The sequence below is a fragment of the Typopeltis vanoorti genome, chromosome 15, assembly GCF_054136105.1.
Source record: "Typopeltis vanoorti isolate ZY-2024b chromosome 15, IOZ_Tvanoo_1.0, whole genome shotgun sequence".
In the NCBI taxonomy this organism is placed as follows: Eukaryota; Metazoa; Arthropoda; class Arachnida; order Uropygi; family Thelyphonidae; genus Typopeltis; species Typopeltis vanoorti.
The window spans coordinates 32,005,603-32,022,334 of record NC_143563.1 but is presented as its reverse complement, the minus strand read 5'-3'; the positions used below and the strand labels follow the sequence as shown (position 1 = coordinate 32,022,334).

At 33.7% G+C, this 16,732-nt stretch overlaps 1 protein-coding gene across 1 annotated transcript in view; it reads right to left on the bottom strand.

The window, feature by feature from the left end:
* Positions 1 to 235: 235 nt before the first annotated feature.
* Positions 236 to 16,732, bottom strand: part of LOC150098573 (uncharacterized) — a 123,176-nt gene continuing 106,679 nt past the window's right edge. The window contains exons 5-10 of the mRNA XM_090405586.1: positions 8,149 to 8,307; positions 7,510 to 7,711; positions 5,759 to 5,943; positions 5,506 to 5,590; positions 1,006 to 1,137; positions 236 to 774 (exon numbers count right to left, since the gene is read on the bottom strand). Of these exons, the coding sequence (XP_090261712.1) occupies positions 653 to 774; positions 1,006 to 1,137; positions 5,506 to 5,590; positions 5,759 to 5,943; positions 7,510 to 7,711; positions 8,149 to 8,307 (885 nt within the window). The 3' untranslated portion in view covers positions 236 to 652. The remainder of the gene's footprint in view (positions 775 to 1,005; positions 1,138 to 5,505; positions 5,591 to 5,758; positions 5,944 to 7,509; positions 7,712 to 8,148; positions 8,308 to 16,732) is intronic.

Below are 16,732 nucleotides of genomic sequence, written 5' to 3'. Positions count from 1 at the left end.
ATATAAAGAAACTTCTCAATTCTGCTGTTCTTAATAAAAATTTACAATTCTAAGAATAAAATAAGTTGGACAATTTAGCCTTCTTAATTTAATATATTCATCTTTGAGAACCTTTTTTTTTATGTTCAAACTTCACTTCAACCGTCTGAAATATATTACACAAGAGATATTATTACAAAAAAAAAAAAAAAAAAAGGTGTTAGAGTATTCCTAACATCAAAGTTTTCATTTTCAACATTGAACTATATTCTTTGATATTATTAAAAAAAAAAAAAAGATATTACAACTAAGTGGCCAAGAGTTATATCGTATCTACTAGTTACAAGTCACTGTCGCCGACTTTTAAGAATAGGCAATCCGAGAAAACAAAAATTGTTAGAATTCCCACCAAATACCTTCACCAAAGATTATTTCAATATCATATTCCAAGCAAGTTCTTGAGAACTCTCTCTCTCTCTCTCACACACACACACACACGCACACACACACACGTAAAATGCCCACATCAAGCAGGTCCCGTTGTCTTCATCCTTCGTAAATGATAACTATTTACATTTGTCTTCACACATGTGTAGACTTATCATCATTTAAAGTCTCAACTGGAACGTCAGGGATTCGTTTACTAGATTAAAATCTACTTTTCTTTCCTTCTTCACTCCCATTCTCCGACAAAATGTCCCCGACGTGGATAGTAGCCATAATAATTAGTAGCTCGAAGACGTCCATAGATCCTAGCATATTCTTCTTCGCTGGAACCAGTTAATCCATCGGATTCTGTAAATGCAACAAAAACCTGAATACAAGAACTTGTAATATTAATAAAGATCTAATAATAATCTAATAATAATCGTAATATTAATAAAAATCTAATAACGATTTTTCAGTATCCGAAATGTTCCCATTGCTTTTAGTGAAAAATACTACAGGTTTATATTTACCACAGACTTATAATAGCAGTAATATCAGGTAAAATAAAATATTTTCTACGTATATGGGATAGGTTACCTGTAGAATCATATGGCCTCAGCAAACTAAGGTAACTTCCACTGCGAGCTTTTCTGAGAGGCGAGTTTCTCTCTGGCCTTTGATTAACAAACTTTGGTACTCTAGCACTAAGACCACAGTAGTAGGGATCGTCTAGGAAAAAAACAAGTAAAGAATTTTCAAAAAAACATCGTTAAGGTATATTGCAAATATAGCATTTAGTTTTATTTCATCACTAGCGGGTGTCATAAAAGTGTGGCAATTCCGATAATTTAATTACAGAAATCCATCGATTAATACGTCTAATGCGTTCTTCAAAACAGGCGCATTAATCGAAAACGCACTAAGCGAATAGAATAACCTATGGGGGAAAGTATAATTCGTTCCTCATATTTCTTTTTTGACCCTTATAATTTTTTTTAAATAAAAGAATTAGGGTGTATCTCAGGGCCTAGTCAAAGGAAAATCATGAAGCTGAAAAACAATAAAACATATTCAGAATATAAATTTATTATTCTACTTCTTAACAAAGAATTCAGCTAACGTTCTTTGGTGGGCATTCTGTTTCTTTTTTTTTTTTTCATACAATTGAAGGTCTTTCCCTATTGCCTCTTCTACTCTTCTGCAAATTTTACTGCTTCTCTCTTCATCAGGGTCAGCCTCTAAGAATTGCTTCTTAAAAACTTCGATTGTACGAAAAATATTTTCAAATTGTTTCTGTGAAATCTGTTTGGGTTTATCAGTGACTAAATTTTCTTCATATTCTTCAGGATCTTCTCACTGTGCATCTAAATTGAGCAGGTCGGACTCACTCAATTTTTCAAAATGAGATTTAACTTACAGATTCATTTGAAAAGCCTCTAAAATCATTTGCACAGTGTGGAAGAATGTGCTTCCGAACGGCTCGCATATTGCTCGCAGTAATTTCAATCGACTTTGCGACTTTATAACCAGGCTGAGATTTCTCTGTTTGGACAGAAAAGTCTTGGAAGGCGTTCGCTTCCAAAAAAAAAAAAAAAAAAAAAAGGCCGGTTTCATCGACATTAAATATTTACTGGTCACAATAGACCCCTTCTTCCACAATTTTCTTCAAAATCTGTGGATAATTTACGGCCTCCTTATCTGCACTTGCAGCTTCGCCTGTAATTAGAACATTACGTAGGCTATTTCTCTTTTTGAAACGCTCAAATCACCCAGCATTAGCGTGGAATTCTTCTTTTCCGTCAGTGATAGCCCTTTCTTTCAAGGTTGCAAAGAGATTTAATGCTTTTGATTTAATAAGGTCATTGTTTAGCGGGATTCGTTTTTGGTTACAATCTTCGATCCATGTAGAAAGAAGTCTCTCTAATTGAATAATTATAATACTTTGATTTCGAGTGGTCTGCATGCATGATGAACTTGAAGCAGCCTTACCTTTCTCTTTGTATTCAGCAGCTTTGCTGAAAATTGCTCTTATAGTTGATTCAGCCATTTTTGTGTTTCTGTCCTATGTTTGCTCTGGACTCGCCTTGTTCATTTTTCTTTATTATTTCAAGTTTTTTTTTTTTTTTTTCCAATGAGATTACTTTTCGAATCGTTTTCGCCCTTCCACTTTTTCGCGCACTAATTCTTTTACTCGTGATGAGAGGTTGGGAAAATACTTTTAAAAAAAAGTAAGCAAAACAATTGCAAAGGAGGCACGAGATATGATTGATCAGCAAAATGCTATGTAATTAGCAGACGACATAAATTTGGAACATAGTGTACATGGAAATAGTGTAGTATGCCATTAAAAAATAACTTTATAAAATGTTTTAAATCGGTAACTAAATTATTTCCTCCTGGTGAGTGATTTTTTTAAAATAGTTAGCCGTAAAAAATGTATAGAATAAAAATTTTTAAAATCTGTAACATTTATTTTTAAGATGTATATAGGCGCAGTAATCGAAGTTTAGAGGCGCACTAATCAAATTATGGTATATCGAAAAAAAAATGATCGCACTAATCGAAAACACTAATAGGCGCATTAATCAAGGGATTGCTGTATACTGTTTTCTATCCTTGATTTATTGAATTCATCTGTAATGCCTTAGAGTAGCTAATAATAGAAAAATTTGGATTATGCACACACAAAAAAAGTTATATTTAGACTCAGATTCAGCATTTTCAAAACGGACTTGGGAAAGGAATAGAGATCGATCAGAAACTTATACGTATGCTATACAATAATTATAACATGTATAAATTACTTAGTTTTTCTTTCTTTCTTTTTAATGGTCTTGTAATCAGTTGAAATGCTCATGATTTAAACGTGGTTTATCAAACTCAATGAAGGATTTGATGATGTTTCTCATTATTATATTAGATGTAATACCGAAGCAAAAATTATAAAGCGATGCTTCTATCATCAAGTAGGTATGCGTTATTCAGATTTCGCATCGAAAGTTATCGTTACAATATCCAGTTTGATAAACTGTCTCTGAACACTTTTTACCAAATGGCAATAAGAACAAATTATCTGAAATGATTTCGCATCTGTACCTCTCACAACCTATTATGACAAACACCTTGTGCAAACAAGATAACCAAACGACATCTATTATTGTATTTATTTGAGTGTTGCGAAATTTAAGCAACCGTCCTTTGATAAGTAGGTTTTAAGTAAGGCAATCGACACTGTACTGAGATTTCTTGAACTTTATGATTACTCCCACGACCTCCCGTCACCAATACACTATCAATTGCAGCTTATGCAATCAAAAACGAAACATGCCATCGTTCAAGCGATGTACCTATAGCTTAATAATACGTGCACACTTGAAACCTGCTCGGTTTATTTTCGAAATCCAAACTGTGGATTCCAGAATTTTTAATTTATAATAAATGAAAGCATAGGCTTAATTTATTTTAAAAATTCTCACGGAAGGGCATTTTTATTTATATTATAATAAATATATATATTAAATTTGGCGATGTTTGTCATGAGTTTGCTTTCGGGTACTCAACTCCTTCGTGACGAGTTGTCAGTCTGAGAAAAAATTTATTACCATTAAACATATGCATGCAAAATACAAATAAAAGTAAAATCTTGTTTCAGATTTCAAAAACAACAACAAAAAAAGTTTATTAGTGGAAAAAAAAAAAAAAAGAAATATAGTTTCAGGGAAAATAGTTGTCGGGAGACAGCACACTGTCTCCTGTCTTTTCATTTCGAGTATTTCCGTGGGAGTACCGGTTATTCTGTAATTACCATCGCTTGTCTCTTAGTGAGGACTTGGGTGGGACAATGTCCGACATGGTAGCGACGCCTAGTTTTTGAGGAAATTTTCATCCTTAGGCTGCAAACTTCTCGTTTATCTTGAGTGTAAATTAACTGCTAACTATTATAAAGCCAGTGACACCAGAAACGATAAACAAGTGACTCCAACTATTTCAGCATTTTTTTAAAACTTCACGGCTGAATAACTTGCACTGAATATGGAACGCATGCATAACAGGCCGCTGTAGATAACAATTGAAGTTCAGAAAAACAACTAGCCATTTAATGAGTAAACTTACAGTTGAAAAGAAATAAATTATAGTATCTGTATTAGACAAATTATATTTATTATGGTATTTTTTATCTGAATATTTCTACATTTTTTTTTAAATTGACAGTAATAATTATCAAGACAACTACACAATAGTCTCAAATAATTTTATTATATTTTTTTATAAACTTAAATTTATTTTAGTTATTTATTTACGAAAGAAAAATGTTGAAAAGTATTGCCTTGTAAATAAGAGAATTTTTTAAAATTGAATTTAATTAAATTAAAAGTTAAATCTTATGATTTTCCAGTCATGGTCGTCTATTCAAGAAGATATAATGGCAGTCGGAACCAAGCCAACTGCGACCTATTTAATCATGTGGAATATTACTCAACTTGAGATGACGTACGAAGCTATATCTCATCTCATCAGTTTGGTATGACTCAAAACTCAGTCGCATGTTAAAATTGTTCGACATAATGCTAGATTATCAGCGAATTCCTCTAATGTTTCATGCCGAAAAAACGTTGCCCTTAACTAAAGCTAGGGATCAGAAGTTTTTCATTATAGGTTTTCAGAAGTTTTTCCTAGTTTAATCGATTGGAAGACACTTGGCGACTACAAATTTCCAGAAGATGAGTGAATTAGCAGATTTTAAAGCTGACTTCATTATCAGTATTATTATTTTTTTTTTTTTTGAGATATTTGGGAAAACTGAGGAAGAACATTATATGGTGACTCTACAAAATATTTCAAAGTAATACAAAATTAAAGGAGTGAAATCTACTTCATTATATATTTATACAGATAATGGAAATAGAAAATATATTTGAAGATTATCCCATGGCTCCTATTTATTTTCCCGATGCTTTTATTACAACGTGGTGAGAAAACGTAACCTCCCATAAGTAATAAGCGACTATGCAGCTGTTATTGATAATAATACAAAATGACTTTTTTCAACCTGGTTATGGTAACGTACTTGGATAAAATAGAATGAGTTCAACTTACCATAGAGACCTGTCTGTTTTGTCCGTGTTGTCGGCACCGTGGGAATCCTAAAACCATTTTCATCCCCGCTGTCCTCATAATCGGGCTGTAATGGAAGTGTGCATAAAAATTATAATCCTCCTCATTTAAGAATCAGGAAAAAAATAATCAAAATAATCTCTGCTTTAAAGATTCAAATATTATTTTGGAATACTTAAAAAAAAAAAAAAAAGAAATTCTCACGTAAAATTTTGCTAAGATTTCATCGACTCACCGTCGGTAAAGAGATCTGTGGAATATCCCTGGGTGGAAGTTTTGGAGGTTTCACTTCTCCTATATGTTCTTTTATCCTTCCATATATCCTGGAAGAAGGCATGCTGTAAGGATCTTCTTCTGGTAGAAATGGTCGTGACCTTTCAAATATGCTTGCTAAGTTGGGGGCACTTTGACGTTTGGAGGCTAATCAGAAATATCACAAAGATTTATATGTAAATTGCTTAAATTAAAAAAAAAATGAATATATATATGCTGAAATGGTTTCATTTTTAACTACGTAAATGACATTCAATGGACATTTAGGAGTATATTTTCTTGTAAAAACAAAATCTTTTGCATTGGTCTTTGCATAAATGTAAAGACCAATACGCACTATAAAAAAATTTATACTTTTATTTTCCCCAATAAAGCGAGTCAAATTTTTGTGCTTGCTTGCTTACTTATAAGACAGAATTAATTGTTCCAATAAATATCATTAGAGATCCGGTCACGTATTTGAACGGACAAGACTGAAGTCTAGCTTTTAGACAACGTTTGGCACTAGGTGGGTTAGATGAGTGATTTGACCTTTTCAAATAATGCGGCCTTGTCTATCTAAAAATCCTCGCGTGGTATGTAAAGAAAACTAACTGTTGACTAGTGGATGGTAATGGGGAGCAAAGTTCGTATATTGGCCCGAAAATTCTGGGACTTTTCTTAATTCAAGCAAGGGCGTTTATCACCATTGATCTTTTCTTTTTTTTAAAGAGGAGAGAGAGTGTCTTTGAGGTGATTTTCTTTTTTTTTTTTATTATTGTTATTACTTCGTGCATGTAGGCGGGATGACCGGCTTTGCGTTAATGTAAAAAAAAAAAAAAAAGAAAGAAAACAAAAAAGAAAATAACACTACTGACTTATTTTGTCGAATCATTATTTCAGTCGCAGAATGACTGATCTTGCTGAAGGCGGGGAAAAACAACAAAAAAAAACATGGATCAATAACCAGCTTTCACTTTATTCTCCAAGAAAATGGACAGGAGTAATTAGTCACTGGAGTTCGCGAGTCACGTGGTTACCATTTAGGTTACGACAAAGGATGCAGTGAGTGAATTATGTAAAACCGCAACGCGCGTCCATCTCAAGCATCCCGAAGAAATGCAACAACATTATGATAACATCAGTTTACCGCAAGAGGGTCACGACCCATAAACCGGATTTTCCATCAAGTCCAAAAGACATACATGTATAGCGAAGAACACAAACATTCATATCTGAAGCGTTGCTTTCGTTCTGATTTACATCAAGAACATCGCGAAAACAAATGCAGTTCATTTTGCCGATTCCGTTGATTGTGAATCATGCGTGTGACTGAGTATTTTCATAACTCAAGAAAGCTAGTTTTTGTTAACACAAACCACAAGTATCTTTCTGTAGGTTGTTCATTTTTTCAAATACGTTTATTGTCCAATGAACACGAAGCGACATATTTTGGATGGAAGAGCACAAACACTTAGGGAAGAATTCAAGTCACTCTATAAAATAAACTGTATACAAGTAATTTAGTTGTGAAGCGGAAACTTTTGACTTGCTCTAGGACGAAACATGGATGGAAACAAAAATATAATTTATTGTAAGTATAACAAACCTAATTACGCAATAGCGTTTTAATGGAATCTAGTGTGTAACCCCCCCCCCCCACGAAACACACACACACACACACACACACACACACACACACACATGCACAATTTAACATTAGTTTTATCTCACCTGGGGGTGGTAGTTTCGACTTCAGCATGTCTAGGGCTACAATGTTTATCACCATAACCCAACACGGACAGTCAAGGACATCGGAGCTGTCTTTAACAAAGCTGATCACGCAGATACACTGAAACTCCAGCTTCCTCCTATCTGGATAGGCTCGTCGAAGTTCACGAGACAAATTATGTTGAAATTTCTTCATGTCGAATAACTGTTGAAAATAAAAATAAATGAATATTTAGTAGAAGTCCAAATTGATTATATCATTTATTATAACAACAAATGCATCTAAAGGCCGTTGTTTACGTATTATAGACATTTTTTATTAACATTCTAGCCATAGTCGAAGAAAAACATCGCTTAATTTGGCAATGTAATTCTTTGCATTTAGAGGAGAAGATAAAAAAAAAAGTGAGGAAATATAATATAAAGGGAAAACCAGATACCGTTCGTTTTTTACATATGAGATTTTTATGAGATAGTATTTTTTTTTAGATGAAACAGATAAAGCGGTTGAGGAATAATTAATCTCAAAATCGATTTAAAGAATGCGACATACGAAATATTATATATTATTATTATGTATTGTTATTATTTTTGATTTGTGAGTATCAAGAAATATGGATTTCATCAAAATTAAAATTGTACCTTCACTGGCCTCTCTAGGTCAAGATGTCCGTTAACTTTTATCACCTCAGAGGAAACACTGTTGTCATCTGATCGAGCCACTTCCTTTACATACACATTACTTTTACTAATTCTCTTTATGATCACATTTCCATTGTCATCCATTTTGATTTTTACTCCCTAAAAAAGTATAAAAAAACAGTTAGATATTAAAGTTAAATCTCTCTCTCTCTCTCTCTCTCTCTCACACACACACACACACACACACATATATATGTGTGTGTAATTAATTTTTTAACTTGGAGATACTGAATATTAGTGAGATGTGCTTTACATTATGGGGAAAAATACCAAGAATAGTGATCAGAGCTTTACCCACCTTTAATGAGTTGCGTTGGTGTTGTACCATCTTTAGACTTGAACTATGTTTCAGGCGCAAACTTAACTGTTTGCTTACTTGGGATTAGGAGTTAAATACCAAGCTTATAAAATTACTTGGTAACTCTAATATATATATATATATATATATATATATATTTCTTGTATATATATATATATATATACAAGAAAAATTACGGGTTAGCTATGGGCAACCATCCATCACCTATACTAACAAGTATATACTTTGAATATTTCGAAGAAAAAGCGATAAATTCTTTCCATTGAAAACCAAGATTGTGGAAAGATATATATAGAGACGTTTTCTTGATTTGGAGCCATGGTCCAGATTCACTCCAAGAGTTCTTGAACCATCTTACACAACCAACATCGTAGGATAAAATTGACAGCAGAAATAGAATCTAACAGTAAGCTTCCTTTTCCTGATGTAAAACTTACTTATTCGTTGGAAAAATTAAAACGCTCCATGTGCAGAAAACCTACACATACCAACATATATCTTCATACTCAGTCCCATCATTATCCACTTCAAAAGCTTGGTATAATTTCTACTAAAATTTAGGAACCTGCATCAGTCTCATCAGTTCAGAACAGTTATCGTAACCAGTCGATTTCTAAACTCTTGTTTAACCCTCCTATACGTGCCGAAGAGAGTAATGATGTGAAGGATTATATCGCCATTCCGTATATCAACAAATTTCTAACAAATTTGCAAAAATCCTCAATAATATAAGATTCTTAGCTAATAAGGTACGAATATTAACAAAGCTTCAATCCTAGCTTCGACCAGTGAAACTTAACCATTCCAATTTCAAGTATCCAAGTGTGTACCGTCTTTGGTGTGATGTAACTTCCCATATTATGGACAAACAGAGAAATCGATTGAGCTTCGTATCGAAGAACATCGTACATTAATTCTTCTGATCCCAATGACCATCAGTGCGCTATACACTCAGTAAACTGGGATAGATCCGAAATATTTACGAATGCTATGATGAACTTGAAAGAAAAATCTTAGAATCATCAGAAATTGCACTAAATCCTGTTCACTTTAAGGCCAACCTCAGCTACAATCTTTCTGATTGTTACTCCTCTGCTACTCAGTTATGGCGGTCGTGAGAAAACGTCCTCGTGCACGAGAACAACAACGCAGCTAGTCCGCGAATTCATTCTAATGTGAGCAATCCATTAATAATGTAGAACTAAGGTGATGTATGAAGTAATTTTTTTTTTATGTATCTCTTTTTCAAAACAGGCAAACCGATCGCGTGAACACACATGACTATAGTCATAAATACTTACGGCAAGGAAGGCAATGGAAAACCACCTTGCTTCATAATTACCTCTCTAGTATCAGCTGCAACCTCTCAAAGAGAGACGGCCACAGGATTAGGATACATATATTCTAATCCTGTGGCCGCTTCACTTTGAGAGGTTGCAGCTGATACTGTATCCTGCTGATACCGCAGCAGAATACATATATCCTAATCCTTCCTTGCTGTTGTATATTTTATGACTGTAGCCGTGTGTGTTTACAGGACCGGTTTGCCTGTTTTGAGGGATGAAAAACCCGAGTTACCGGGAGAAAAAACCCTCCATCTCCGTATGAGACTGGTTATCTCACCTTTCGTTAAAAGAAACCAGATAAAGATTCCTCACGTCACGGGAATCGAATCCAGGTCTTCGTCTATGCCGACTGAGCTACGGAGGCTGTGTGTGTGTGAATATGTTTCATTCTACTACGAGTAATTTTTGCAGTAATTTTCCAAAATATGCAATGAATGTGTCGAGCTTGATTGAAAATTAAGAGCAAGAGATTGCTTATTTACTATTGTTGTGTCCCAATTTACGATTTCTACTCTAATCTTACAAATTCCTTTTATCTATATTCTTCTAACTTCTATGCCCGAGATTTTACCAAAACTTATACCAATATGTAAGTTATTGCTCCCCGTAGTACCCCTAATATTTGTATTTATACTGCGCCTTTTGGGATATTTAGTTTAGGATATTACATACATAAACAAGGAGAAAGAACTCAAATATATCTGAAAGTGTAACTATTGCAGTCGTGACACTTAACTCACCATTTATCAACTGCACCATTTATGTTGTCATGAATAGGGAGAAAGCCAATCTCGAATATATCTCTTAGTATTTAAATATTATTGCAGTCGTGACTCTTAATCTCTTTCCTCAACATTAAATTTCCCGCGTGATTAGGTACGATGATTTTAAGCGGTGCATTGGATTAGCAACATCAGACATCTCTTTTATCATTGAACAAAAGGTTTATTAAGTTTCTAAACATGGTACAATTCAAAAATACTAAACTAATATACTTATAGACTAACATTAAATCATTACAAGCAATATGGCTATTTGTGATTATGCCGCCATACACATTAATTCATAAATTCACCCGATGTGAACAAATTAGATCAATTCACACTATCTGATTATTCATACTGAAGTAGATTAACAAATGATTCACTGCTAACACATACTTGTGACATTTCAATTATTTTATACATTACATTAGGCATTCAATTCTTAGGATACGTAATTACTTAATTCACACTATTCCGTTATACCGTTATTTGCACTAACACACAATTATGTCATCTAACTATCTTGTGCAATATAATAGACATGCAAAAATACTTTAGGACTCTTAATCATTCACAAATCTTTAACACTAGTCAATCTACACATAACACATTCTATCATATACTAAAGTCCTAGTATAACTTCAACAGTTCTGTATTGGGATCACGATACTTTTCACAGACAAATTTCTAGCTAACATAGGTTATGATTTACAGTACCTTTCTTGAGCTCTTAGTATGGGCCTTTATTCTTTTCCAAACGAACCTCTGGTATAACTTCTCGTAACTCTGGAATACTTTAACACACATATATTTGCTCTACTATCAGCAACGAGGACATCGATCTCTTTACAGCTTTCTGCTTTGCGTAGTTATCACTAGCGTCGAAACGAAGAAGATCCCTCCTTTTCTAGGACTCTATGGCAATTTTTCCTTTGCTTCCTACTCGGGAAAACGGGAATCGAAATCCTGCTCACTTTCGTTTCTGTGTTGTGACGAGGAGATATCACCCCTGTCGCCACTCAGGAAAACCCCGTGAACTCCACCAGAACCAAAACCAAACTCCAAGGCCAAAAGCGACTATCCAAAAAAAGTCCTCCCCAGGGGGTTACCAACCCTTTTATAGCTGCTTCCCTAACCACCTTTTCTTACTTCCTTTCTCCTCCTTCTACTTGTTTTTTAATCATCGACCAATTAGGGTGGCGTTTTCTCGCCAAACGTCATTTGATCGGCAAGCCCGTTTTCAATGTTTCAATCCGGGGATCGGCCCTAAGCGATAGCTGACTTAATCCCCTTTCAAACTTTTTCTATGAATTCTACTTAATAACTTAATCTCTCACATAATGTATTTTATGACTCACCCCTTTCTACTTATTTACTTAACTCTCTCATTTTTAATCGTATTACAATATTAATCTATACTTTCCTTTGTTAGCTACTTATTTAGTTAGAATTCCTTATTTTAAGTCATATTACAATATTAATACATTCCTTCCTTTATCAGCTACTTTAACAACAACCCTTACAACCCCAACAACCCAATTATTTTAAATTAAATAATTCATTTTTTCATGCAGGGGTCTTAATTTATGATATTTATTCTTCATGTTACACCATGATGGCTGAGAATACTATATTCCTAATATATCAGGTGTGACACTATATTAAAAATTATTGCATTTTTAGTATATTTCCTAAATTTATTTTGTATTTTTATGTGTTATATTTTGGTTGGACAATAATGGGAATTTATTATGTTTCGATATGCTTGATTGATAATAAATACGTGCGCAAATATATTTCAATATATCGAGATTTTATTATTTTAATTTCCGTGATGAGAATTTATGTTTCTTTTAAATATCTCATAACTTTATCTACGAGATATGAAAATACAAATAAATTCACACCACTTGGTTTAATATAATTTTTAAAAATATCATTAATGAATGTTATGATTTGATATTTATGCTCCAGTAAAATTACAAAAAATAAATAAATAAATAAAAAATAAGCTATCCGTTTTCAATATTTAAAATTTTTATTACAGAAAGCATTACATATGTTGTTTCACTCAGCGAGTCTCCAAGTGACTTTGAAAGACGAAAGCTAAAAAAGAAAAAGGCGAATTATCCGCAGACAAATCGGAGAAACTGTCAAGTCACTGTCTGTTCAAAGGGCAAAGACCATTCCAACATCTGTCGAGGGCAAGCACAAATCAACACCCTCTAGTATATGTGTCAGATAAGTCCAAACATTCCAAAGCAAAACAAACAGATTGACAGGATACGGCCGCTGTTTAAATACACATCATCTACAGGAGATAAACGTCCCAAGAACTCCGACACTCCCCTAATTTACAATCAACGAAGTCATCTTCGTGCATCAAAACACACGCCTAATCGTGCTTGTGAGACAGCAGATAATTAAGAAACATTTCTATGTACACGAAGGATTAGTTTCATGACAAAATAGGAATTCAACCTCCCCCCCCCCCCTCATCCGAAACGATCCAATCTCATTTATTAGTTAAGGCTGATTTGATTTTTTTTTTTAAATGCCCACTTTCAAGTTTATTTATTTATTGGATCTTTTATTGGTTAATGTTTTGTTAATGACTTTATCCTTGAAAACACATTTTAATTTTACAGTCCCATAATAACTTTGACGACTGTGTGTTCCCAAGGGGTTTTTGCAAATTGGGAAACCATTTCCTACACAAGCTTCAGTGCACAGCTTCTGCTCGCAATCATGCCTTTGATTATAGTCTGTATGAGCAATTTCGCTGCAAGAACTAATTAGATTGTCCAGTTTCTTGTTTATCTCTGCACAGTCGGCATTTGCTATCGTTACGGATCTTTTCAATCTTCGACTTTATTGCATCCGTTTGTAGTGCTTGTTCTTGAGCAGCAAGTATCAGACCTTCCGTCTGTTTCTTTATGCTGCCCTGCTGAAGCCATTACCAAGTCAAGCCAAGTAAAGCATTTCATGGTCAAAATAAAATTTTAACCATGAAATGCTTTATTTTTCAGCCCTTCTGATTTTTTTTTTTTTGCCATTTCTTTTATTTATTTATTATTATTATTATTATGTGACACCTCCAAGGAGCCTAAGGACTGATCGTGGGAGGGCACCCTACTCCGCTGCACACACTCACCTTCTCCCCTACTAATTAACCCTCCAACTACCCACAATAACACTACCACAGTCAACATTATCCACCGCACATCACCGAAAACAGCGGTATTTTTTGCCTGTAAATTGCGTGTGTTCTCATGGCCGATTTGCCTATACGCGGGATCAAAAAAAAAAAAAAAAAAAAAATCTGCTATGTAATAATAAATAATTAAGTAATCAGTTAATGATTAAGACGGTTAATGGAAATAATAAATTAAAATTAATCATCATTTATTTCCAAATATTTAAAAGGCACTATTTCTCTACGACCCGTAATGGCTATTTGCACAGAGATTTTTTCCAAGTATGCGATTATTCATGATAGCGATGATCGATACATATCTTACAGGATCACTAAAGTATCTTCCATATGTATGTACATAATTATTTGTTTCTGTAATGATATGTTTAATACATTTATAGCATAAATAAAAAAAATCATATCTTTTCATTTAGTCAAGGTAAAAAAAAAACCCACAAAACGAATATACATTGATTACAAAGCGGCTCAATGACAATAATTGTTCTAAATTAGCAAGCAGTGAAATCATATTAAAATCGAAATCCTCAATACGAAAACAGCGCATCTTTTTTACGTATTTTTAAAAAAAAAAGTAAAAAAAAAAAATAATTGTAGCTGACTACGCTAGACGCAATTGCTCTAAAAACAAGGATCGACCTTGTTACAACATTCATTTACGTACCGTGGGAACGTAGATACATTGTGCTGTATCACCTTGTTACGGTTTTTATGTGTATAGTTTTTTGTGAATGGGAACATCTTCAGAAACTGAACATCTGTTGGTTAATGTCATTTTCGCATTCGATGGGGAAACGAAGCATGAATATTGCGCTGAATGTAACCGTTGTGGTAGTGAAAAGTGAAGAAAAAAATATTTTTACTAAAAAACAAACAAACAACTGTTTAATCAATCACGACAAAATGAGTTATAAAATGAAAAATTCGACACACTTTAGTTGAGCTAAAAAAGATTTCTATGAGAATAAACGTTATGCAATTGACCAAGCAAACTTGTAATAGAAATAAGAAACAATTTACAATGTTTACTTTTTTATGCAAATAAACCTTACGGTCTGTATCATTAATCTGAGATAATGATCAAAAAAAGTAAGATTCCAGATGTAATAAAAAGATAAACAATTCATCTTTCTTATATAGCGAGACCTGTGGAGTTTCCATAATTAAACATTCGCACGTGTGCCACAGTAGAAAATAAATTTATTTCATAAATATTGTCTTACGCATCGTAAGACATCATCAGGAGAAAATAAATATTATTTTCTCCTGTGGCAGACGTGGGAATATTTAATTAAACATTTCATCTGGCAGACTGGAATAGACGCCTTATTGCGAGGAAATGTCAATTTTCCTGGTTACTGATTACACATTGTAGGGCAGATATTCTATTCGTAATGCTAGGTGTTTGGATTTTCTAAACAGATATTTTAACATCAATGTATAAAGGAAGGAATATCACTAAGGGAGCATCGGATACGAATAATTTCCAGCTCAGTGAGTCATTCGCAGGCAGTGATCATATTAAAATGCGAATTATGAACTTAGTTTCGTAAATTCGGATGAAGAAGGTTAATATTTACTTTGCTTAAAGAAAATTATAATTTCCTTTAATGCTAGGAATTATAATAAACTTTGAAAGAGATTTTAGAAGGAACACACACACACAGTTTTTATGTGTACAGTATTTGTGAATGGGAACATTTTAATAAAAATATTTTTTTATTAAAATATTTTTTTCTTCCCTTTTCAGTACCGCAACGGTTACATTCAGCATATTAAGCTCAATAAATGATAGGGGCTATTCGGTAGTAAAGGAAGACAAGGATAAAATTACTGGTAAGCCATGCCCTTCAATATTTATTAGCAACGAATGTGGTTCAACAGCCATATCCAATATGAGATGGATTGATATGAGAAGAACAAGAAGAAGAGAGAAATTCCTCAACGTCTAGCGGCATACGATGTCGAACTGCGCCTTTTCGTCAGGGTGATCCGCATCGTGATGCATTCTATCCGGTAAGCACGAGAAACTACAGTATCTTGGGCGTACCCACCGCCAGTGCGTACTACACGATGTAAAGGTGAATGCCTGGCACGTGGGATCACACCCTTCCTCGCCCTAAAGGTCACCAGCCTTTCTTGCTCACCGACGTTAAAATTAGCTGGTCATCGATCCCCAAAGGGGGGGGGGGGGTTGGACAACCGGAAGAAGTTTGATCCATTTTAGTTTCAGCATTCGAAGATCAAGTCACCCCTCAGGATATGATTTGCATTTGCTTAGGGAGGAAAAAGGGATAGTGCATGTGGGTTTTATAATTTTCTACCTACCTGCTATCCATGCAGATATGGAAATTATGCTCATAGTCCAGTACGCTCATTCGAGTGTTAACTATTTTTACGACTGTCTGTTTAACTTCGAGTTTTAAAAGGTGTATATTTATTGCTTGAGACGTCCCAACCCATCTATCGACTCATCGTCCAGTTGGCCTAAAGCCATATACGCGCTTTTATTCCTCGATCAAAGCGAACTACGCAAAGTCCACCCAACAGCTGTATTTATTCCATTTTCATTGTTAATAATTTAACTTTTTTTTTTAAATTGTTCTATAAATATTATATTCTTAATATAAAGGAAGTGTTGATATTAATAAAGATTTATTTAAGAAGCAATTTCATTTAAGAGGAAGTGGAATGGAATCTATGTTTTTTTTTAACACAATTCTTAAGCGCATATATTATTTATGCTGTACTACAAAATTATGAAACTTTTCATATGGAATTTTTATATACCATTGTTTTTCATATTATAATTCCTATACATGAGTAAAAATTTGCTCTCCATTTAAAACAAATTTTTATTTACATTTATGTTTACTTAATG